At 50.3% G+C, this 22,746-nt stretch overlaps 1 protein-coding gene and 2 long non-coding RNA genes across 11 annotated transcripts in view; 2 read left to right on the top strand and 1 right to left on the bottom strand.

Annotated features, from left to right (window-relative positions):
• The window catches only part of STIL (STIL centriolar assembly protein), a 69,379-nt gene extending 67,838 nt beyond the window's left edge, over positions 1–1,541 (top strand). For 5 of the 6 annotated variants that reach the window (XM_034652144.1, XM_034652136.1, XM_019809025.2 and 2 more), the window contains one exon: positions 31–1,541. In XM_034652144.1, coding sequence (XP_034508035.1) covers positions 31–817 — 787 coding nt within the window. In that variant the 3' untranslated portion in view covers positions 818–1,541. The remainder of the gene's footprint in view (positions 1–30) is intronic. The other variant, XM_034652173.1, reaches the window with a different exon arrangement.
• A 1,553-nt stretch (positions 1,542–3,094) lies between these two features.
• LOC117799698 lies at positions 3,095–19,938 on the bottom strand. 3 transcript variants are annotated; one of them, XR_004622996.1, is made up of 5 exons: positions 19,567–19,938; positions 16,105–17,787; positions 15,490–15,544; positions 14,483–14,934; positions 3,097–4,699 (listed from the first exon to the last, which is right to left on the bottom strand). It is a non-coding gene; the product is annotated as an uncharacterized LOC117799698 (long non-coding RNA). The 3 variants fall into 3 exon arrangements; XR_004622995.1 differs by having other exon boundaries at positions 3,101–3,833; positions 4,490–4,699; positions 15,490–17,787; XR_004622994.1 differs by having other exon boundaries at positions 3,095–4,699; positions 15,490–17,787.
• Positions 17,421–22,746, top strand: LOC105241612. Of its 2 annotated transcripts, XR_860683.3 has the most exons (4): positions 17,421–17,558; positions 19,202–19,358; positions 19,961–20,737; positions 22,725–22,746. It is a non-coding gene; the product is annotated as an uncharacterized LOC105241612 (long non-coding RNA). The 2 variants fall into 2 exon arrangements; XR_002144431.2 differs by lacking the exon at positions 22,725–22,746 and having other exon boundaries at positions 20,019–20,229.

Raw genomic sequence — 22,746 nt, 5'->3', positions numbered from 1 at the left:
AATGATGGCCTACTTCTTTGTGTCTTTCAGTGTGTTGGCATGCATCAGCCCTGAAGCAGTGATTTCTGGATTAAACTACATGTCATTTGCTAATGTTGGCATGAGTGGCTTAAGCCCCAGCGGTGTGGATTTGAGCATGGAGGCAAATGCTATAGCTCTGAAGTATTTAAATGAAAACCAGCTGTCACAACTCTCTCTCACTCGATCAAATCAAAATACCTGTGACTCATCTTTCAGCCTTCTACATATTAATACAGACAGAAGCACAGTGGGGCTTAGTTTAATTTCACCAAACAACATGTCATTTGCAACTAAGAAATACATGAAGAGATACGGCCTCATACAAAGCAGCGACGACAGTGAAGATGAAGAGGAGCCTGCCAACAGTACGGGTAGCAGGGGTGAGCATTTATCGACGCAAAGCCTCACATCCGCACCTGAACAACTTGACCGTCAGAAAGAGCCTTCTCGGAATGCCTGTGAAATAATTAATCGTTACAACTGTGAATCCGTGAGCACCCACACAGATACGCCAGCGTTGAGAAATATTACAAATGAAGTTGTTCAGCCAAAAGCAGTGCAGCAACTGAATGAAAATCCAGCTTTCTTATTAAAAAACCTTAAACCAAGTCCTGCAATGAACCTCCGAATGGGAAAAGCAGAGTTTACCCAACATCCTGAGAAAGAAAATGAAAGGGACACTCCAATTCTTCCTGAAGGTTTGAAGCCTGAAACTTTAAAGCAAATGAATAGTATGAATTCAGTAGGCACCTTCTTAGACGTAAAGCGGCTCAGACAGTTGCCAAAATTGTTTTAAACCTTAAACTCACCACCCTCCTGTTCTGAGGATGGGGTGTCTCTTGAGGAGACTTAGGGAAGCCAGAGCCTTTGGTAGTTTGGAAGGAGCCTAAGCATTCTAAGGGCTAGTCTGTTTCTCGGTAGCAGCTGATTGCAAAGAGCTGAGCAGGTGCCCTGCTGGGCTGTGAATGGCGCGCTGGTAGAGGGGGTGAAGTGCTCTGTTCAAGTAGAGCGAGCTGCTCGGCAGCCCTGCAGCCTTTGTTAAACAAGTCCTGAGATCAGTTATTCCGACAAATTTAGGTAAAGCGGTACCGTCCACTCTGAACCTGAACTGCTCTTTTATACTGTAAATTGTGAAAAGTAACTCCATTTTCCTAGCACCTCACATCTCTGCATCTACCCAGTATCACTTGAAATAACATAAAGTAAACTTATCATGACCCTGACTAAATTAGCTAAATCAACCCTTACTGAATTTAAGGGGAAAGTTTTATTTTTAAAAATAACTTTAAGATCTTTTATACAATGAGTGTATATGTTCTCTTAAGATACATATTTGTTAAATTCTGTGGAAGTAAAGCTTTTGCAGTCTGGTGGGTTGATGTTAAGGTAACATTATCACTTTTAGCACTAGCTATCACAAAATAAGAAAATTATTGAGTATGAGTGTGCTTTATAAACTTTGAGTGTTTCAAGTGTTTTAATATTTTTTAATAGAACTTAATAAAAATGTCTAGATTTACTGTCTTCCTCTATAGCATATCCTTCTCCCTTTGTTTAAAAAAAAACTTTTGACTCCCGAAAAGTGACAAAAATAATAACAGTCCAGGTATACCCTTTACCCTGCGACCCCCAATTATAGTATCTTACATAACCGTAGCAAATGATCAAAACCAAGAAACTGACATTGGGCACAATATTAGTAACTAAACCACAGACCTTTCAGGTTTCACAGGTTTCTACATGCACTCGTTAGTTTACTTCTTGGTGTATGAAATTTGTCACTTATTATAGATAAGCCTACAGAACTGTTCCATCACCACAAAGAAACTCCCTAGTGCTGCCCTTTTAAAATACAATTCCCCGTCCTCCAGCCCTAATCCCTGACAACTGGTGGTCTGTTCTCCATCACTAGAATGTTGTCATTTTGAGGATGTCAATATAAATGGCATCACGGTGTGTAACTTTTTGAAATTGGTTTTCACTGAGCCTAATGTCCTTGAGATCCATCCAAGATGTTAGTGTTGCTTCCTTTTTTCTCCCATCTTCTTAAAAATTAAGTTTTAAATTTTTGTTTCTAAATATAAATGGAAAAAGTCCTCATTCACTTGAGAGATAAAGCTCTTCTGCTGAAGTTAACTTAAGCTGTCATTGCCTTATATCCAAGTTTGATGTGGAAGCTGGAAAGAAGGGGACTTTGGATCTCTGAATACTTTGTAACTCATCTGGGCCTTCTGAGGGAATAATCTGATAGAACAGTTCATCATTTGTAAGCAAAGTATAGTGACCTGGTGGCTCTCTGCTGTTCCCTGCTGGACCCAGGACCAGTTGCTGCCTGTTGCCCAGCAGTGGTGGTCTTTCCGGTGAAAAGTAAGACATGGAACTAGCAATGATGGTGATCTCTGTTTCCACGGGCATCATTTGGCACTTTTGTTATAGCATAAAAACCCACTTAGTCTTCACTAGAGTCAACTTTTAAGAAACGGAATTGTCAGTGCCACTTGGCGTGTGCTCTATTTAACATTAGCCCCCAGTATCTCACCCAAGAAGCCAGTGTGGGCACAATTTATATTGCACGTGATTGAAAAACCTGAGAGAATGCTAGTGAGTTAACTGACAGCCTCATTAACTATACCCTTATCACTGGGAACCGTGTCATTTTCACACCAAACAAAAAGCTCTCTGTCCGAACAATGAAAACTGAACCTGAGGCGTCTTCGGCAAAACCGAATTCCATCCATTCTGTTACCACATCTAATTTAAGGCCCATGATAAGACACTTAAGCAGTTTTGGAGACCGAATTTAGACTGCGTGATTAATTCAACAAAACATGTCTCTTTCTACTAAATGCATGTCTAGAGAAGAGGGCCCATCACGGAAGCCTCCTCTGGAAGGTTCCCTAAGAAGGTTTTCCTGCGGGGGCGCCTGGGTGGCTCAGCCGGTTGAGCATCTTCCGACTCTGATTTCAGCTCAGGTCGCGATCTTAGGGGTCATGAGATCGAGCCCTGTGTGGGGCTTCGCGCCGGGCGTGGAGTCTGCCTGAGGTTCTCTCGCCTTCTCCCTCTGCCTCCCTGCCCTCCTCCCCGCTGCTGCCCGCAAGCTCTTACACTCACACTTTCTGTCTCTCAAAAAAAAAAAAAGTTTAACTGTGGGAAGTTAGTTGGTAAACTCGTTGCTATGGTAGCTTTCAGGCATCTTTGGGCAAGGCATGAGTACTGGAAAAATTGGATTTAAAGACTTTGGATATGATTGCCTCTCAAGTGATATCTGTCTGAATTTTTTCTTTCGTCGGCCCCGCAGTGTGCCATTTACAGACACATGGGTGCTACTGCAAATGGAATAAGGAAATGATGGAGCTTCCATTACTCAGCTTCTGGAAGACAAACCCATTCGTCTAGGTCCTAGCCAGTTGTCACCTCTGTTCTCACCAGACGTCCCCTCTCTCAGCCTCCGAACCCTTTGCTGCCTTGTAACTCTATCCTCACTTGTCCTCTGCCTCACCCTTACCGTGCTAAGCTGCACAGGAGTAGAGGCAGACATGTTAGACATTAACCTTGCCTTTTGCCAGCTGTTAAGAACTCTAAGGAAAACAGATACACCCTGGAAACAGTCATACCACAGTATGAGACAGATGAAAAATGGAAAGGAGGGATCCAGCCTGTAAGGAGCCACAGAAGGATCATCATGACCACTTCCATCTTTTTAGGACTCACGCGTTCACGGGTGCTATGCAAAGTACTCCATGTGCATTGATCGGGTCATTTAAGCGTCCTGGCTGACCCGAGCTGGTGATTGCCATTCTCGTAGATGAGACCTGAGGGAGATAATTTACCCAAGTAAGTTGCTAGCAGAGATGCAAGCTCTTACTAAGCCACTGAGAAATATAACTTCTCTGAGGCCTGAGGAGTTTTGGAAGAGCTTCCTACAAGAAACATCTTGACCGAATGAATGATTCTGAATAGTGCAGTCAATGCTCTTTTGAGTCTATGCTGTCCTCCAAGCTGCCATGCCTTATTTGGCCCCAGGAAGGAGTCCCCTGGCCCTTTAGCCAAGACCAGAAATTCCTATTTTTTACTCAACAGTCCTGACATAGACAACCCCAGCTCTGTCAGGGTTAAAGAGTTCACTTCCATGATTTTACATCGTGGCAGTCAACCGTCTACCGTACGGGCTCCAGAAAATTAGAGGAACCAAAGAATTTTCTGTGCTTTTATTTTCGAGATGTTATGAGGGCAGAACCTTTCCTGGCCCCTAGATTAAGTGAGAGGGCTTTGTGCCTGCAAAATAAATTTAATGGTAGTGTCTTAGGGTTGCAGACTGCCTCACGCTTTTCAGAGTGCTTTCTGACCTACTTCCTCATATAATCCTCACATCCAAAACCAGATCGAAATATGTATGGCAGGCATCATTAGCCCCTTTTTACACATAATGAGAAAGACACAGATGAGGTACAACTGGCCAAGGTCATACATTTTTAGTTAACAACGAGGACATCAGCCATGTGTTCTTCCATAGCGTCCAGCCCAGCAACAGCTTCTTCCTCCATTCTTCCTCTCCCCACCAGCACCTGTTTTACTCCTAATCACTCAACAGGTATCCAGTGTTGATTCTGCTGGGCACTGAACTAGACGCTGAGCATACGGTGATTAACAGGACAAACTTGCCACGTAGGATCTCAATCTAACCAGGGAGAGACATGCAAACATTAGCAATACAGTGAGGTCAGCACTCATAATAAAACTCTATAATGTGTGAGGGTATATTAAGAGGAGCTGGGAGGTGGGGTAATTCGGAGAATGTTCTAGAGTTTTCCAGAATCTTGCAGGAAGAATAGGAAGGGAAGGGGAAGAAATGGTATTTCTGATAGAGGGAACAGCTTGTTGGGAAGCAAAGAGATGTGAAGACACACAGCATTGGAGGAGGGAGTTGGGGTCAGGAAACCAAAGGGAGAAAATATCCAAGTAGAAAGAACTGAGTCAGCAACAGTTAGGTTCCTCTTACTGCTCTGCCTCAAATTCTGTGACTGGGCAAGTCACCTCTTATCACTAGGCTTTTGTTTCCCAATTTTGGAGGTGAAGGGTTAACCTGCCTATCTGGCATTCTGTGATTATGAAACGATGCAGAAATATAAGGTGTGGGGGGCGCCTGGGTGGCTCAGTTAGTTAAGTGTCTGCCTTTGGATCAGGTCATGGTCCCAGGGTCCTGGGATCGAGTTCTGCATCGGGCTCCTTGCTCAGTGCGGAGCCTGCCTCTCCCTCTGCCTGCTGCTCCCCCTGCTTGTGCTCTATCTCTCTGACAAATAAATAAAATCTTGAAAAGAAAAGAAGGAAATATAGGGTGTGAGGAGTGGTTTGCAAGTCCAGAGGAGGGAGAGGCTTCTGCAAGAGACACCATTGGAGTTAGGTCTTGAAGGATGTTGAAGGATTTCCACAGTCACAGGTGAGGAAATGGAAATTTCCTTACTTTTTATAATGCTTAATATATTTCACAATTTAAAAAGAAAAAGAGAATTCAGTTTTCCCCAAGATGTTGAGTAATACCTTTTCTAAGGGTTACCAACATGTCTTTCTCCAGCTCTGACTTATATAGTCCCTGTTTTTAAGGAGTTCAAAGTCCAGTGTGGAAGGAAACCTCAAACCCACAAAAAGGGGCTTTAGGGTTTGGAAGTGTGGGTGATGTTCCCTATCTCCTCCTCTCCATTCCCCAAACCGGAACTGTCTGGATCGCAGAGAACATCCTCAGAGGAAATCCTGTTTTCCACTTCCTGGTCAGAGGCTGAACTCCAGGGAAAGGATGGATTTGGGGAGAGCCCTGTGTCCTGCCTCTTCATGGGCGGTCTGAGGCCTGAGGCCGGGAGGGTGAGAGGCGCTAATTAAAAACACAATGGAAAAGATGACGTCAGGTATTCAAGGGTGTCAGAGCTGCAGGGCCCTCAGATATCACTTGGTCCTTACTGTACAAATGAGGCCCTGAGAAGCGACTTGCTCAGGTTCACACAGCTCAGTAAGCACAGAGCTGGGGCCGGAATCAGGAGTCTAGACCATACTGTATCTGAGTCAGTAAGCTAGGTATCAAGCAATAACCTAGGCCCTTCCTATTCTCCTTTATACCATAAAGGGGGAGGGAAAAAAGGCAGTGCCTGTGCACACACACACACACACACACACACACACACACACTTCCCAGCCTTCTTGCTTTGCTCACATGGCTTCCTTTGCCTCCAAACCCTGCATGGGTTTAACGCCCTGTGTGTATCCTTCAAAACAGCTTAAAACCTACCCTGCCCCACATTGCTTCCCCATCCTGCAGGAAACCTTCCCAGAATCCTGTTGTGGAAGTGACATTTTTCTCCTCTGACTTTACATAATCCTCTCTCTGGTCCTCTTTTTGTCCTCTTACAGATTTATTACAACCAACTTGTATGTTGGTTATGTGTTCCCATGGCTGGGAGTTCTTCAAGGTCAGGGACCACGTATGATCCCCTTGTCCAGTGAAGAGTCACAGGCACAGGGTCTACTGAACATCCCGCTATATCTGGGGCCTTGTGGGAGACCCCGGGGAGCATAACACCGGAAGAAAAGGCACTGTTAGACCCTGCTGTTGTAAAAATGCACTTACGCATGCCCAGGCACACATGTGCAAAATCACATTCATCCATATCTACCCAACTCAGACCCTCATTTAGCCCTCACAGTACCCCTGTGAAGTGACAGAAGCAAACATTCAGTTTCACCTGCAAACATGCATAGTTCTCCGTGAAGTCACTGCCGAAGAGTGGCTTGCTCCAAACCCCAGAATCACCCTAGAGAGGCCTGTGCTGTGACTCTCGAAGCCCCCTCCCTACCTGCGCTCTCCTCCCCACGGAGCACAGAGAGTACCTGTGGAGACCAGGCGTCCAAGAGCCCCATCCCCAAGAAGGCCTGCATTTCCTGGGCTGTCCCAGGGAGGGGCTGCCACTCGCAGCTTGCATACCTGCGCAGCCATTTCTGTCTCCTAGTGAGGGCCATACAGCTGGATTCTAGGGCCAGGAGGGCTGGCCAGTTGGGCTTCCTCTAAGTTCATGGCCCAGGTTCCTGCTGGGTGGTGTCCCTCTCCCTCAATTTCTTTCTCCAGTTGTGTTACTCTTCTTCCTTCAACATACAATTGCAGTGCTGCTATGCTGTCTCTAGGATATGCTGGGGCATAGACAAATCAGACCCAGTCCGTGTCCCCAAGGGGCTCGTTGGGGTTCAGAATCCCCCTAATATATGCGGTTGGCACCATGTTGGAGGGATGTTTGAGGGACACAGGAGAAAAAGCTAGAGGCAGGAACTTCTGCTCTGCTGGAAGTCCCAGGGCAGCCAAAGTCCTTGGCTCCCTCAATCTGCCTAAGGAGATCTACTTGGTGTTCACCCTGCCCCCTACCCCCTGCCACCCAGTGCAGCAGGGCCCCAGTGTATAGTCCTGGGGGAACTAAGACCATGGTGGGACTGACCTGGGAGAAGCAAACTACCCAGCCTCGGGCTGCCAAAGGCCTGAGATCATGGATATGTTTCCAGTTGGCTCCTTTCCATTCTCCTGAGCCTCAGAGGCACAAGCCTCAGCTCCTGGCAGGCAGCCCAGATGGGCTCTGAGTCCTCTCACATCCCTGGCAGCCCCCACAGGGCCCAGAATTACTGTTCAAACGCGTTTGATTAAAATGAACAAATAAGCAGAAGCCATGCCCACTCTAAAGGTGAGGAAACTGAGTTCTGGGGAGGGTGGATGACTGCTCTCCCACCACAGCTTTCAACAATAGAGCGTGAAGGAAGCCAGATTTCCTAACCTAGCGCAGAGCATGTTTTCCAGGAAAGGGGATAGGTGTCCAGGCACCTATGATGTTGTCTGGCACAAACTAGACACTTAGCAAGTGTGGAATAAAGGATGAATGAAGCTGGGTGGCATGCATTTGGGAGAGCCCTGGCCCACCGTTCTTGCCTTACCAACCACAAAGCCCCCTCGAAAAACTGGAGTGACAGTCACACGGAGCTTCTCACCGTCCCGAAAGGTACGCTTTCCCTCCCACCGCTGGGCCTTTGTGCCTCTGCTATTGCAGCTCCCCACGTCTGCCCGGGCTACTCACAGTCCAAGACACATGACACCAGTTTTGTAGTCTAGTCTGACCCTTCCCAGCGAGAATACCCACCACACACACACACACACACACACACACACAGTTTCTCCTGGGTTCCCAAAGCACTTTGTGTACCCCTCTCTAGCAGAGCGCGTATTAAGCTGCATGTGATCCTTGCTTCTGTGTCTCTCTCCCATCTTAGCATCTGTAGGCCTGAGCACAGGGCCTGGTGTGGAGTAGAGGCTTATAATAAAAATTATAGCTTCTATTTATTGAATTGTGCTCAGCTCTGTGCTAGGCTCTTTGTACATGTCTCAGAGTGTTTCCAACAACCCTGTGAATCGTATTATTCTAACCCCATTTTAGTTTATTTTATTAAGAATTTATTTATTTATTTATGAGAGAGAGAGAGCGCAACCTGGGGGAAGAGCAGAGGCAGGGGGAGAAGCAGGCTCCCCGCTGAGCAGGAGCCCAACTCAGGGCTCCATCCCAGGATTCTGAGATCATGACCTGAGCCGAAGTCAGTTGTTTACCTGACTGAGCCACCCAGGCGCCCCTTTACCCCCATTTTAGAGACGAGGAAACAAGGACAGAGAAAAGTGCAGTAACTTGCTCATATATTCTTATCCAAGCCATTAGGCTGTCCTGTGAGTGGGTTCCAGGCTGGACACACAGAACCCAGGCCACACAGGGCCATGCAGGCGAGAGGGCCTCCTGCCACGGCTTTTCCTGGTGACTCAGGGTTGTGTGACAGAGCCCGGTAGGCCTCTGTGTCTCCTTAATGGTGTCTTTAAAAAACGCTCCCCTTCCCTTCACACCCTTTTCATCACTCCCATGCTGCCGCCCCAGAGAGCTGGCCAGGACTCTATCGGGTCCAATTTGCTAGGATGGGACTGGGAAGCAGGCTCTTTGTTTCTACGGGGACCTGTGGGGTCACTGGAGTTGTCACTGAGAGCCTGAGTGGAGATCCAGAAAGAGGAAGGAGGCAAAGATGAGAGCCAGATTAAAGACAGAGACAGAAAGAAGAGCAGACCCAAAGAGCGAGAGCTTGAGATAGAGACAGCAGAGTGAAAGAGATGATAAGAGATAAAAGGGAGAGAGATCCTGTGGTCCCCTCGCCCCATCCCTACTAGAGATGGGGAAACTGAGGGTCAGAGGAAGTGACCCTACTTCCTGGCAGATGTGTCTGTCACTTTTGCAAACACCATCAATTCAGTTCCTCTCCTGTCCTCAGATATCTACCGCTGCTCGCGCCTGGCCCTCAGCGGCAAGCGTCGGGCTGTCAGACTGTCCCGGAGGGCTCTGGGGCATGCTAACGAGGACAGCGAGAGGGAGGGCGGTCAGCGCAGGATGGATCAGGGGCGGCGTCCTGGACAGGATAAAACTGAAGCCAGGCCACAAAAAATGTTTGTAATCAACTGAGGCATGATTTATACACAATAAAATGCACCCATTTGAAGTGTACGGAGCTTTGTACTTTTGACACACATAGGCTCGTATAAGCAGCACCATGAATCAAGATATAGAGTATTTTCATTCCCCAGAGAGTTCCCTAGTGCCTCTTTGCTGTCATCTCTCCCCTACCACCACCCCTGATCTGAACTTGGTCCTTATAAATTAGTTTTGTCCTTTCTAGAGTTCTCTATAAATGGAATCATACACAAACAGACTCTTGCGCCTGTCTTCTTTCACGAAGCATAATGTTTTTGAGGTCATTTCATGTTCTCGCGTGTATCAGTAGTTTGGTTCCTTTTTATTGCTGGGTAGTTATTCTATTGCATGAACGTACCACAATCTGTTTATGCGTTCACCTGTTGATGGGCATTTGGATTGTTTCTGGTTTTTATCTGTTACGAATAAAGCTTCTGTGAATATTGCGTCCTAGAGTTCTTGGGGATATATATTTTTCAATTCTCCCAAGTAAGTATATGTCTATAAACTCTGTATTTATAAGGAACTGCCAAAGAGTTCTTCAAAGTGGGTGAATCATTTTTGCATTTCCCTTCAGTGTATGAGAACTCCAGTTGCTCCACACCCCCACCATTACTTGCTATTGTCAGGCTTTTATTTTTTTTAAAAAGATTTTATTTATTTTATTTATTTTGAGAGAGAGAGAGACAGAGAGAGTGTGAGAGAGAGCAGTGCGGAGGGGCGGAGGGAGAGAGAGAATCTCAAGCAGACTCCACGCTGAGCATGGAGCCCGTCAGGGGGCTCGATCTCATGACCCTGAGGTCATGGCCTGAGCTGAAATCAAGTCAGACACTTAACAGACTGAGCCACCCAGGCGGCCCTATTGTCAGTCTTTTGAATTTTTACCATTTTAGTTGATATCTCATTGCAGTTTTAGTTTACATTTCCCTAATGTAAATTTGAGCATTTTTCATGAGATTTTTGGCTATTTGTTTTTATGTTTTAGGGTCCCAGGGGATTTAAACTGGGACACATCACGGTGCTGCCCAAAGTGCCCATGATTTTGAAGTACTTCTCTCAATGTTGCAATTACGTCATTACAGCTAGCAGGAATGAAGAGGACATCGGGTCCAAGCCAACGTGGGTGCCAATCAGCTGAGTGACCTCGGGCGAGCTGAGCCTGTTTCCTCATCTTTAAAGTTGGGGTCACGCCAGCAGCCTGGCAGGGTTATTGTAGAGGACATGGCGGAAGAGAGGTCGAAGCAGGGAGCGGTGCAGGCAAACATAGCAGGTGCTCAGGACATAGAGCCCCCTTCCTCGGCCCAAGGATCCCGCTCACAAGTATTTCTGTGTACCCAAGGGCCAGGGCCTGTGTGCGTGACTGCCAGCAACTATATGCTAGCCAGACCACTGGGGGCGGCACACGAGCTCTGTCCTTTTCTGATAGCTCTAGGGGCAAAACCACTGATGGCTGAGCTGTCTGGGCAGCTCTGTTTGGGAGGACAGAGTTAAGGCACGAACCGTTCCATCTGTCTGGGGAGCAGCCCTGGTCTTCTGAATGCTCCTGTTAAGAGCTGTGGGTCGGGGAAAGGGACACAGCTTCAAAGCATTAGGAAGCACGGTGCTTTCTTAACACGTTCAGTTATCTTCTGGTGGTCTTTCCCGCAGACCAGAGCAGTGGTTCTCAGTTTGGCGAGCATCCGAATCACCTGGAAGTTCTGTTGAAATGCAGACTTCTGGGCCTCACTCCCAGAGTCTCCCATGTATCAGGCCTGGGGCGGGGCCTGGGAATTTGCTTTTCTAACAAGTTCCCGGGTGATGCTGATGGTCTACTTCTGAGAAGCGTGGAATTAGAGTGACGCCCTTTGTGTCCCTGTGGAGCTGTGACGGGGGCACTGGGGGTTGGCAGCACAGAGACGACTCTCCCCACGTTTCAGCTTGGAATTCTGTCTCAGGCCTGTTTGTTGGCAGGGTGGAGGCTTCTTTCAGAGCAAGGAATGGAGACCATATGGAAGTGGGAGGGGGAAGCCATGATACCTCTTCAAGTCGGAGTTTTTAACCATTAAATTAATCCTGTGATGAGAACACTCTGATGTTTAGACAATGATTACCTCCCTCCTACACACGAGGAAAGTGAAACACGGAGATTGAAACACTTTCCTGGAAACATACAACTGGCAGGGAGAGAGTAGGCAGGGGACCCCGCAAGGCCCTTGGAAGCAACACAGCCTCAAGCCCGACTGCCCAGAGCCTGAATTCCGGCTCCACCACTCACCAGCTGGGTGTTCTCCACAAAGTTGCTCAACCTTTCCGTGCCTCAGTTGGCCGCCTACAAAATGGAGGTGGTGTAGCCCCTCCTTCACTGGGTTGTTGTAAGGATTAACTCAATTAAATACTTCTGAAGGGCTTAGGACAGTACCTGGTACCTTGTACCACCATACAGATGTGTTGAAAGTTAAACCCGGCTGCCCACGGGAGTGCACACCACCTGCCTCCCCTCCAGAGAACAAGCTCAGGGGAGAAAGCTCACGGACCGGACCGGCTAGAACCCAGGACCGGGGAGGAGGAAACACTTGAAAAAATTAAAACCTCCTATTTGGGGTTTAGGAAGAGCCCAGCCTTTGGTAGGGGTAGGGATGGAGGTGGGGGACAGGTCGGAGAGTGGCCACCACAGCCGCAGGCCCCAAACCTGGCGAGACTGCTCTCTCCTGGCTGCTCCCCTCCAGGACCAGACTCCGGCCTGACCGTCTGGGTCCCAACCTCCCCTCCTCCCCCCCCCCCCCCCCCCCCCGGCCCTGGCGCTCGGGGTTTCCTGCCCGCCCAAGGCCCCCGCTTGGGGCGGGCGGAGGAGGGGTGGCATTTCCTGGCGGGGCCGTGGGCCACGTCACTCGCTCCTGGACGCTCGGACAGCGCGCTGACCGACAGGCACCAGATGCTATTTCGGGCGGCGCCCCGCTCAGTGCGCAGTTTCCGTTTTTCCACCGACCGTCGGAAACAGGGCTTGGGGGGAGGGTGTAGACGTCACGAGCCCCCAGCTCCAGGCGGGGGGTGGGGGACAGGTCCGGGATGGCTGCCAGACTGTCACAATCTGGAGCTTTGCGAACAGAGGGGGATGGTGGGCGTCACCTCCCCAACCTGCGACCGATGCCTCGGCACACTGTCTGCCAGGGGCTGGCGCACAAAAGCCTTGCCCCTGTCCTCTGTTCCTTCCCTACAACCTAGTTGGGTCATTTAATGCCCCGTAAGAGAATCGGACAGCCTGTAGATGCCTCAGACACCCAAAGTCAAGGAATTCAAAACCAAACGCAGGATTTCTCCCTCTGCCCCCCGGACTCCAGGCCCCCATCTCCAGGAATACCACCACCATCTAGGCAAAGGAAAGCCAGAAACCCAGAGGGTTCCTGGATTCCTCCTTCGCCCTCATCCCCAAACCATATTCTTACAAACCCAGGTTTGTATCATAAATACACGCTGTCTTCGTCTGCCTCAGTCCACCACCCTCCCACTGCACCACTGTATGGTGAATTTGACACAACCACATTTTTAAATGAAACTTCTCTCTGAAGTAAATTAATTTGTTGTAATAAAGCCCAGTATTTAATAAAATGTACAGTGTATAAATCTCAAAAAAAAAAAAAAAAAAAAAAAAGAAAGAAAGAAAGAAAAAAGAACTAGTCTTCCCACTTCCCACCCATCCACACCCCTTCTCCACCTTGCGGCCAAAGAGCTTTCCAGAAATGCAAATCCGATCCTATACGGGACACTGTGCCCACTCTCCAACCAAATAAACAAAATGGTTCCCCCCTAAATCCTTTAAACTGACCACAGACTTGCTCCAACCACTCTAGACTCTTTTTTGTTCCTTGCATGAAATTAAGGCCTTTCTGCTTCAACTCTTGTCCTGCCTGGAAAGCCCTGGATGTTCATTCTTCTACCCACCCTCAGATCCCATTCTTTTTTTTTTTTTTTAAGATTTTATTTATTTACTTATTTGACAGAGACAGCCAGCGAGAGAGGGAACACAAGCAGGGGGAGTGGGAGAGGAAGAAGCAGGCTTCCAGCAGAGGAGCCTGATGTGGGGCTCGATCCCATAACGCCGGGATCACGCCCTGAGCCGAAGGCAGATGCCTAACCGCTGTGCCACCCAGGCGCCCCCTCAGATCCCATTCTTATTTTTAATTTTTTTTTTTATAATAAGCAGGTTTTTTTTTTAAGATTTTATTTGTTTGAGAGAGAGCAAGCACATAGGCAGGGGGAGCAGGAGAGGGAGAAACAGGCTTCCCGCTGAGCAGGGAGCCCAATGCGGGGCTGGATCCCAGGACCCTGGGATCAGGCCCTGAGCTGGAGGCAGATGCTTAACTGCTTAACCGCATAACTGCTTAATGGACTGAGCCACCCAGGCGCCCCTGGATTCCACTCTTAGATCTCAGTCAGTCATCATTTTCTCAGGGAAGCATTCTGTGGCTAGGCTTTCTGATGGGAATGGCCAGCACCTATCTGGGGGGGCTCAGAGGTGAACTGACTTGCTCAAGGATGACAGCACTGGGCTTGGAACTCAGAATTACATGAGTCCCACACTTTCAGTTAAGTGATGCTGCCAGCAAAGGCAGTGGGTACCAGAAGAGGGAGAGATGAAAGCCAACCCCAGTGCAGGGAGGCTTCAGGGAGGAAGTGGCCAAAAGGTTGAGTCTTGAGAAATGGATGCGAGAAGAGGAGGCCAGTAAGGCAGAAGGAGCAGCAGTAGCTAGGGCATGAAGGAGGAGGGTTGGGTGAGGCGGGGCTGGAGCCATGGGGAGAGAGCAAGAGATGGGGCTTAATAGACCCCAGACACCCCTCCTCAGGGTCCCTGCCAAAGGCTGGTGTGACTGGGCCAGGGGACACCTTGTGGCAAGTCCAGGAATTAAACTTTTTTCGCAGAACATGAATGGCCCTTCTCCCATGAGATTGTGTAGACCCGTTACCTGTATCCACAGGGCACGCTGATTTCCACCGGAGAGCACAAGAGGATCAGAATGGACAGCCTGAGCTGAATTAACCGTATCTTCACAGAGAGTCATCCTGGTGGCAAGGAGAGGCCAGTGCTCAGTCTGTGACCACACTCTGGGCTCCATCCTTGACTGGGACTCCATCTGGAACCAGGTGAGGGGGCTTTCCCCTAGTTCTTAGGCTCCAAGCCAGAGCTGCTGTAAGGACCAAGCATCCTGGCATGATGGGTAGACTTGTGGACTGGGAACTGGATACTTGAGTTTGGGTCTCAGCTTTTCCTGGGGTCACTGCGAGCTTTGTCCAAGTTATGTCTCTGTGCCTTAATTTTCTCCTCTATGACAATAACCAGAATCCCATGCACATGCATATGATGTCGTCCTGGGCTCTGGGCTGGTGAGTTTCCAGAGATTATTGTTGTCACCACTGCCTTTTAAAAAAGATTCATTTATTTATTTGAGAGAGAGAGCGCGCACATGAGTGAGCTGGCAGAGGGAGAGGGAGAGGGAATCTCAAGCAGATTCCACACTGAGTGCACAGCCTGATGTGGGGCTTGATCTCACAACACTGACATCACAACCTGTGCTGAAATCAAGAGTCCCTCACTCAACAGACTGTGCCACCCAGGCCCCTCACCACTGACTTTTTTTTTTTTAATGAGTATAGTATCAGGTAGGTATAATCTCCCCCATTTTACAGACAAAGAAATGGAGGTTCAGAGCCAAGTGACTTGCAAGATTTGAGCCTGTGCTGTTTCCCCTCCACCATAAAAGAATGAAAGCAGATACCCTCCCTGGGCTGAGTCCCAATTGCCCACTGCTCACTGAACCCAGATTTCTACCCCACAGTAAGATCTTAGTCCCTGCAATGAGTTGAGCCCAGATCTGTCCTCCCAGCCTAGGCTCTAGCTGCCCTTCTTCATCACCTGGGCTCCAGAGAGGACTTAGATGCCAAATTTGCTTCCAACCCAAGCTCCACCACTTACTAGATCTGTCACTTCAGTAAAGTTTCTTTGACTCTCTGCGCCACAGTTTCCTCATCTGTAAATGGAGGATAATAATAGCACTAGCTTCTTAGGATTGTTTATGAGAAGGAAAGGAATCTGTATTTATAGAGTGCTTAGAACGGTTCTTCAGTAGCAACATTAAAATGTTTAAAATATAATGGGGGTAGGGACGTTCTCAGGCTAGGGGCTCAGCCTGAAACTCAACAGAAGGGACATTTAAATCGCTCTGTTGACACCAGTCGTCCTCCACAGAGCCGCTGAATGTGAGCTCGGTCTACGACACTGGAGGCAAGCATGCTCCATGTTAGAGCAGAAAATAGCCAGGGCTGAAGGGGCTGCGGGGTGGGGCAGGGGGGACCTGGGGCGCTTTTTGGGATGAGAAACTGCCCATTGAAACGCGGGTGTTTAGGACACTGGAAAAAGAATGAACACCGCCAGGGAAGGGTCCGGAGTGATGGTTTGGGTGTCAGAGGCAGCGACGGAATTCTGGGATGAGAGTCGCTTAAGAAAGGTGTCAGGCAGGCCGAGGGACTGAGGTTGTGGGGTGCCCGGGTTCCCGAGAGGCTTCGGGATCAGAAATGGGGCTGGACTCACGGAGTCTAGACTGCGCGCCCAACTCTCGCCGTGGCGCATTCCGGAGCCGGTCCCAGCGCCGCACAACCAGTCCCCACTCCCTCCGGTGAAATTGCCAAATTAAAATGAATCATTTGGCCCATAATGGCCGAGGCGCTTATCGGGGGCGAGCGGACCCGCGGCAGTGCCTTATCTCGGCGGCGCACACGGCCCCGGCGCGCCTCGGCCCATGCTAACGAGGCCCAGAACGTGAGCGGGATTAGCGCGCGTCGCTGGAGGAGCCTGGGCGCGCGGGGGGGACGGGGACGGGGACGGGGGCGGGGGTGGGCCTCCGCGCTAAGGACCAGGTCTCAAAATGGCCACACGCATCCCCCCGTAGCGGCAAAACGTGAGCATTCTGGCCTTTTTCTAGGGGAAAGCAACCTGCGGCCTCCCGCGGAATTCCCCATCAGTTCCTCTCTCCTTCTCCCCGCTCGCAGAAGAGGTCTTCGCTCCTTTTCCCTGGGTTTCTTTCGATGGGGGGCATTTTCCACGGACGCCCTCCGCTCGCCGCCGCCGCCCCTCCCGCCTCGGAGACTCTCTTCCTTCCTTCCCCTTTTTCCTTACGCAATATACAGAAATGCGCGAGGCGGTGGTTGGTTTTCATTTCTTCTTGGTGGTTGTTTGCATGCGGTGGGGTTGTGAATGCGTGTGTGAGCCGTCGGCGATGCTGACTTCTTCCGAGTGTGGTCTTCCAGAAGGGTTGTGTGTCCGAGTGTGATGGTGTCCGCGCTCTTTGGGTTGTTGCTTTGGATTCCTCGAGCCCTTCTGCGTTTTCATCGTTGTATACAATTATGCTCGTTTTTCCTTCTCGACACGGGTCTGGCTCTGCGTGTTGGGTTGTGTGGCCTCTGCGACTGTATTTGGGTGGTTTCGTTGTTGTGTCGGGCGTGTGTGATCCTGACTACGTTAGATGTGTGTCCGTGAGCGATCTCGTGGGACTGATTTCGTTGTATCGTGTAGGACATTGTGCGAGCCTGACCATGTCGGCTTGTGGGGCAGTGTGGGGTTGTGTTTACTTTGCTTCCCTTCTATGGGGCTGGACCGTGTGTGGTCCTGTCCGAACTGGGTTGTGTGCCTGTGTGCTTGTGTCCTTTAGAAGTGCATTTTGCATATCGCTGGGGGGTGGAGGGGAGGACGAGCAGGAGATGGAGCTGCAAGTTGAGGAGGCGGCAAGGGGGCGGGGAGAGGGATTTCACATTTAATTCCAAATTATGATGTATTCGGAAGCCAGCGTTGGCTTGGATGGGCAGACGGAGCCCGATCGGCGGCTGCTCTGTCCGGAGGCCAGTCTGTGCCTCGGTGTTTGAGGGGTTTGTTAGTGAGTGGGAGGTTTTTCCAGGCTCGAAGCTGAGCAGCGCTCGCCAAGGCCCGCGCCTTCCAGCCGCTAGCCGCCGGCTTCTGTTTCCGCCGCACCCAGGCTTCATCCATTTCTGGTCAGTTTCGCGGGGACCTCCGCGGGGTCTGCGGGAGAGGCCTGGAGAAGACAATGGGCGCATTCTCCAGGTTTCGCGCCTGGGGTGGGGGTCCTCGTGATAATTATTCTCCAAAGAATACTTTTCCATCCCTTCCCCGGGTGAGCGACATTGCGGCGTGGGTCAGGTATCCGTCGCATCGGTGACCAGGGCCAGGCTTTGTGGAGGGATGGGGTCAGTGCTGCCCTCGCTGCGAAAAAAATGGATTTTGTTTTGCCAGTTATTGTGGTTGCTGATGTCGTCATGGTCATTATCACCACCATCATCATCATTCTATTTAATTAAAGTAATCGTTCAGTCGCGAAGCGGCTTGTCCCTTTTAGCTTCTTTGGAGCGATAACAAAGCAGCGCGGTTTCCCCCCACCGGCTCTATTTTTTTTTTTTTTTAAGTTGCTGGGTTGGGGTAGCGAGTGAAAATGGACAGAGGAACGGGCACATAGACCCTGTCATAAAGCAAAAATTAACCCGTACCTAAGACACGGGAAGGAGTGGATTTTCCCTTCTTCTCACCCCTCCCCCCCATCTGGATTAGAAGAGGAGAAAGGAAATCTCCCGTATTGGACTGAAACCGCAGGGAAGAATTATTCCTATATTTCCACCAACGCCAGGGTAAAAAGGAGTCCTTTGGATTTAATCCAGGATTTCGATGTGTAATCATAAACTGGACAATTGAGGCAAAACAAATTAAAACCCTTCGGAGAAGAAAAAAAAGCAACCTGAATCTCCGTACGCTGCACACTGCGAAACAGTACTGGATTTTACCCTCCCTCCTTTTGCCTCGTTTATTGCTGCAAGGAATTATTAGAATTCGCCCTACTCTGCCAGTCTGAACACTGAAAAATTGAAAATCATTGTGTGGGGATGGTTGAAAGGAAGGAGGAGGCTTTTTATCTTTTTCTCTTTCTTTCTTTCTTTCTTTCTTTCTTTCTTTCTTTCTTTCTTTTCTTTCTTTCATCAGTAGGAAGAAAAGAGGGCACCTAGATAGATCAGATATCTGCCCCCCATCCTCTTGGACCTGTGCTGTTCTGACTCCATTCCTGTGGGAAAGTAGCCTTTGGAATTGGGTTCTGGTTTCGCTTTGGGCTAAAGGCGGGTATGGAGATAATGCGGGGCCTTGGAGGTTCTGCTCCACAGATCAGGGTGTGAAAAACAGATTCCCCTTTTCCAACACACATTTCCCTACTCAGCCGTGCTAGGCGTTGCAGCCGCTGCTCCATCCTGACCCGGGTTCCCAAGTCAACTGCATAGACACGTCAGTGCTTAGAAAACAAACTCGGCCACACTGAACCAGACATCCTGGTCGGAGGGCCCGAAATTGTTCTGGCAGTCTGTGCAGAGCTCGAACTCGTCGTTGTTGTTGTTGTTGGAGTAAATAGTTATTCCTGATTGGTCAGGTGTAGGGTTCTTTTTTAAGGGGGTTTCGGGGGAGGCTTCAAACACCTGCAGGGTGGGGGCAGAAAGCCGGCTGCAATTCCCTGGGCTGGCTGGCGAGGACAGGAGGTAATTCCCAGCCATTGACCCCCATTTCTCTCTCTCCCTCCCTCTCGCCCTCCCTCTTTCTCTCCACCCCCATCTTTCCTGGAAACTCGCTTTGGGCGCGGCAGACTGCCCAGGACCACACCATGGCCTAACTGCTGGTCTCTCAGCGAGAGAGGGGGGAAAGAAAATACCCCCGTCCACAACTTGGACCTTGGCTCCCGCCCCTCTCCGGCGGAGTGGAGATCCTATTCAGAGGGGCCGGTTTCTCTAAATATGCCCCAGGTGAGTTTTGGGGGAACAGTATCGGTGGAAACAGTGTCCAGGATGACCTTGGGTTCCGGCCTGGGGTGGGGGAGGCTTAGGACAGAGGACAGTCCAGTCTACGATTGTGTGAGGGGAGGACGAACCCAGAGCTGAGAATCCAGGATCTGTGCCTCTGTGGCTTCTGGAAGCACCCTTTCCTTTTTCGATCCCAGATAAAAACACCTACCTGGACCTCTTCCCCCAGGCCGCTCCCATCAGTCCTGGTTCTGTGGGTGTTTCACAAGGCTCCTAACTTTGGGGCGGCTATATCCGGATGGTGCAGGCTGCGTGTGCCTGGGCCACTGGCAGGAAGAAGGCCCAGCCATCCAGGCTAGGCTAGCGCAGTCCCAACTCGGGTGGGCCCTGACCGGAGCCTAACGCCTAGGGTGGGGCTGTGCTGGAACACCCCTCCGCTCTCTCGTAGTGGCAGGGAAGGTGGTTCTGTTCACTGGTGCTTTGGGTTCTCGAGCAAGCTTGGGGCTCCCCCAGGGGGTCGTTTGGGTGTGGGTGCATTATGAAGGACAGGAAGCCAGCTAGCTCTTACCCGCGTCCCCGCATACCAGCGTAGGCTGTTTTCATAGGAGAAATTTTCCCTGCGGGGAATTGGGAGCTGCTTGAGACCCTGTGCCTGCCCCGCAGGAGCTCCTGGGATCCCTGTCTTGCTCAGACACAAACGGAAATGTTGCGGCCATCTGGCGACAGGAGATGAGGATCCGGTGTTGGGGGCTTCGAGCTGGTTGTGGGCCGCACAAAGACAGAGGAGTTATAATGGTCAAATAGCCTAGTGTGATTCTGTTCAAAAGCTTCTCCCCACTCTTTCATCTTCCCTGAATAAAAACAAATGAACGAACGACAATCACTCAGGCTTTCCTTCCAGTAATCTTAACCGAAGCCAAGTGATGGGGTTTAGTCCCCTACAACCAAAGGCACTTATGAGTCCTCTGTTGGCTTTTTCTGGAGCATGGACCCCTCTCCTGGGTGATCCTGGTTGCTGAACAGCCTGCCGGGTTTTCCTAAGGTCCCGGGGATGGGCGGGGAGAGGTCGGCCACAGACCCTGGGGACCAATCATAGGTTTCTCACAGGGAGCCTCGGAGATATAGATATTTATAGGCGGCTGGGGAGGGCATTTGGGGCCAGGGTCAACTCATCTGGAATATGTGATCCTCTCGCCCCTCCGCCCCTCCGGGATCCGCGCCTACACGAAGCCTTGGAATTAATCAGAGGGTATAAATATGTCATAAGGAGAGCTTGAACTCAGTCTGGTGATTGCAGTGTGCACCGTTTGTTTGCTACTCGGTTAGAAGCTGGGGCTGAAGCACGTGTCACTGGGCACACAACGGTGTGTGGGGACAGTAAGGTAGGGAACCAGCACCTTGGGGCTTGTATATTTTGCCACAGGATGGTATATTACTGGTGCATTTCACTGCTGCAGGGGAGCCGGGGAGACTGGACTGTTAACATCTGGAGCATTTCTAGTGGCCGCAGTGTCTTGGCAGTCCTGTTCTGTGGATACGGATCTATTGTTTCCGCCATAATCGTAAACTCACTTCCAATGAAGCCTTGCGGTCCCACTGCCTTTGCGGCTCTTGTACACCAGGTCCCAGGGAATTCTGTCGTTTCCTGGTGAGCCCGTGGAGCTGGCAGACCAGGGCAGAAGTGCAATCCAGATGACAATTCTCCATCAGCTCTTGTGTCTGGGGGCAATTCTGTGAAGCCCTCCTCGAGGAGGTTTCAGAAGTCAGGTCTCTCTTCTGGGGCGGGAGGATGTTTCTCAGGCCAACCCGGGTCCAGAGTGCTGCAGGGGCAGAATGGCTGCCGTGAGTGATGAGATGGACTGTGCTTGGGGCTGAACTGGATTTTTGTGTATTTTCTGCTATAAAATATCCCAATTATCTAATTCTGGGAGGAGAAGCCTTATTTTGAATATCTTATAAAGCCTGTCGAGTTGACTATATATATACATATGTATATATGTGTGTGTGTGTATTTTATTAAAACAACTCATAAGCACCCCCAAACTCCAGACCCAGAGTCTCATGGTTTTTTTGGTTTTCATTCTTTTGGGGCCCTGGCTCCATTGGCATCAAAGCGGGGTGATGGAAGCCCCCCCACCAGCAAGTGTTACTGGGGAGTAGAGCCTTTTTGGTCACCCTAGAGTATGGTTGTGGAGAAAAGGAGGAGAGTCCTCAGCCCCAGGGATATACATGGGAGGGTGTATGCAGGAGGATAGCGCAGTGAGGTCACAGTTCTGGTTCTGCTCTGTGGATCTGTGGCAAACAGTTTCGGGTGACCTTGGGCAAGGCAGTCCCCAGTCTCCTCGCCAATAACAATATTTCCTTGAGCATTTGCACAGTGCTTTTAAATGCATAAGTGAGGTATTGCTCCCATTTCCCAGAAGACAACAGAGGCAGGAGAGGGAAGAGCTCAAGGGCCTTCATGATACGTCTTCCCACTCAAGAGTGGGAGCCTAGACCCCAGTGGCTTCAGGGGCACTCCGAATGCCTGGGCTCCATACCCACTCAGCCAAGCCTCCCTTCCAGACCCCACCTCACTTCTGAGTCCAGCTGAGCAGAAGGAGGTGGAGTGGGGGTGGGGGGGGTGGGGGGGACGTAGGGTTGGATCATCTTCTTCCCTTCCTGGTGTCTCATCTCTGGTCCTGGTGGGAGTATAGGGCCGCTGGAGTTTCTAGCAGCGGCACAGAATACACGGGGTATTTGCTTAGTGCAGATGGGGACCCCCTGTAGGGGTGAATATGCGTGGAAAAGGAGAGCAGGAGTCTGGCTGTGACACAGGCCACCCCAGGCCTTGTAGCCTCCATTCCCTGAGTTCTCTACTTGTTAAGAGGCAAGGGAGGTTCGAAAAGCACCCCACCTCGGCGCCAGTTTCCCCGCCAAAACCAAAAGGGGGGGGGCGGGAAGAACACGGTCAGGGGATTTGTTCCCTCCTCTTCCCTTGCGGGCTGAGAGGGGGGGGGGGACAAGATGACATTTCTTTCTCTTTCTCGCCTCTTTCTACATTTCCTTCCTCCTTTTATCCCTTCTGTTTTCTTTCGCTGGCTGTATTCCTTTTCTTCCAATGTCTGTCGTCTTCTTCCATCTCCTCAGTCTCTGTCTCCCAGACACCCTCTCTCTTCTCCAAAACCATAGGCCCTCTTTCCCTCCCGCCCCAGCCCCACTGCTGGGCCTTCAGGCCCCCGGGGAGGGCGTGTGTCCACGTGGCGCTAAGTCAGTCCGCCTCTTCCCACGTCTCGGTGCGGGAATTTCTCTCTGCCCTTCACCCACCCCTCGGTGGGCTGGGGGCGGTTGTCAGAGCGGGCGTCCGCTTGTCTGTCTGTCTGCCCGCAGGATGACGGAGCGGCCGCCGAGC

This window comes from Ailuropoda melanoleuca, chromosome 2 (genome assembly GCF_002007445.2).
Source record: "Ailuropoda melanoleuca isolate Jingjing chromosome 2, ASM200744v2, whole genome shotgun sequence".
Taxonomy (NCBI): Eukaryota; Metazoa; Chordata; class Mammalia; order Carnivora; family Ursidae; genus Ailuropoda; species Ailuropoda melanoleuca.
The sequence above is the reverse complement of the archived record's forward strand: the minus strand, read 5'-3'. Positions and strand labels throughout refer to the sequence as shown.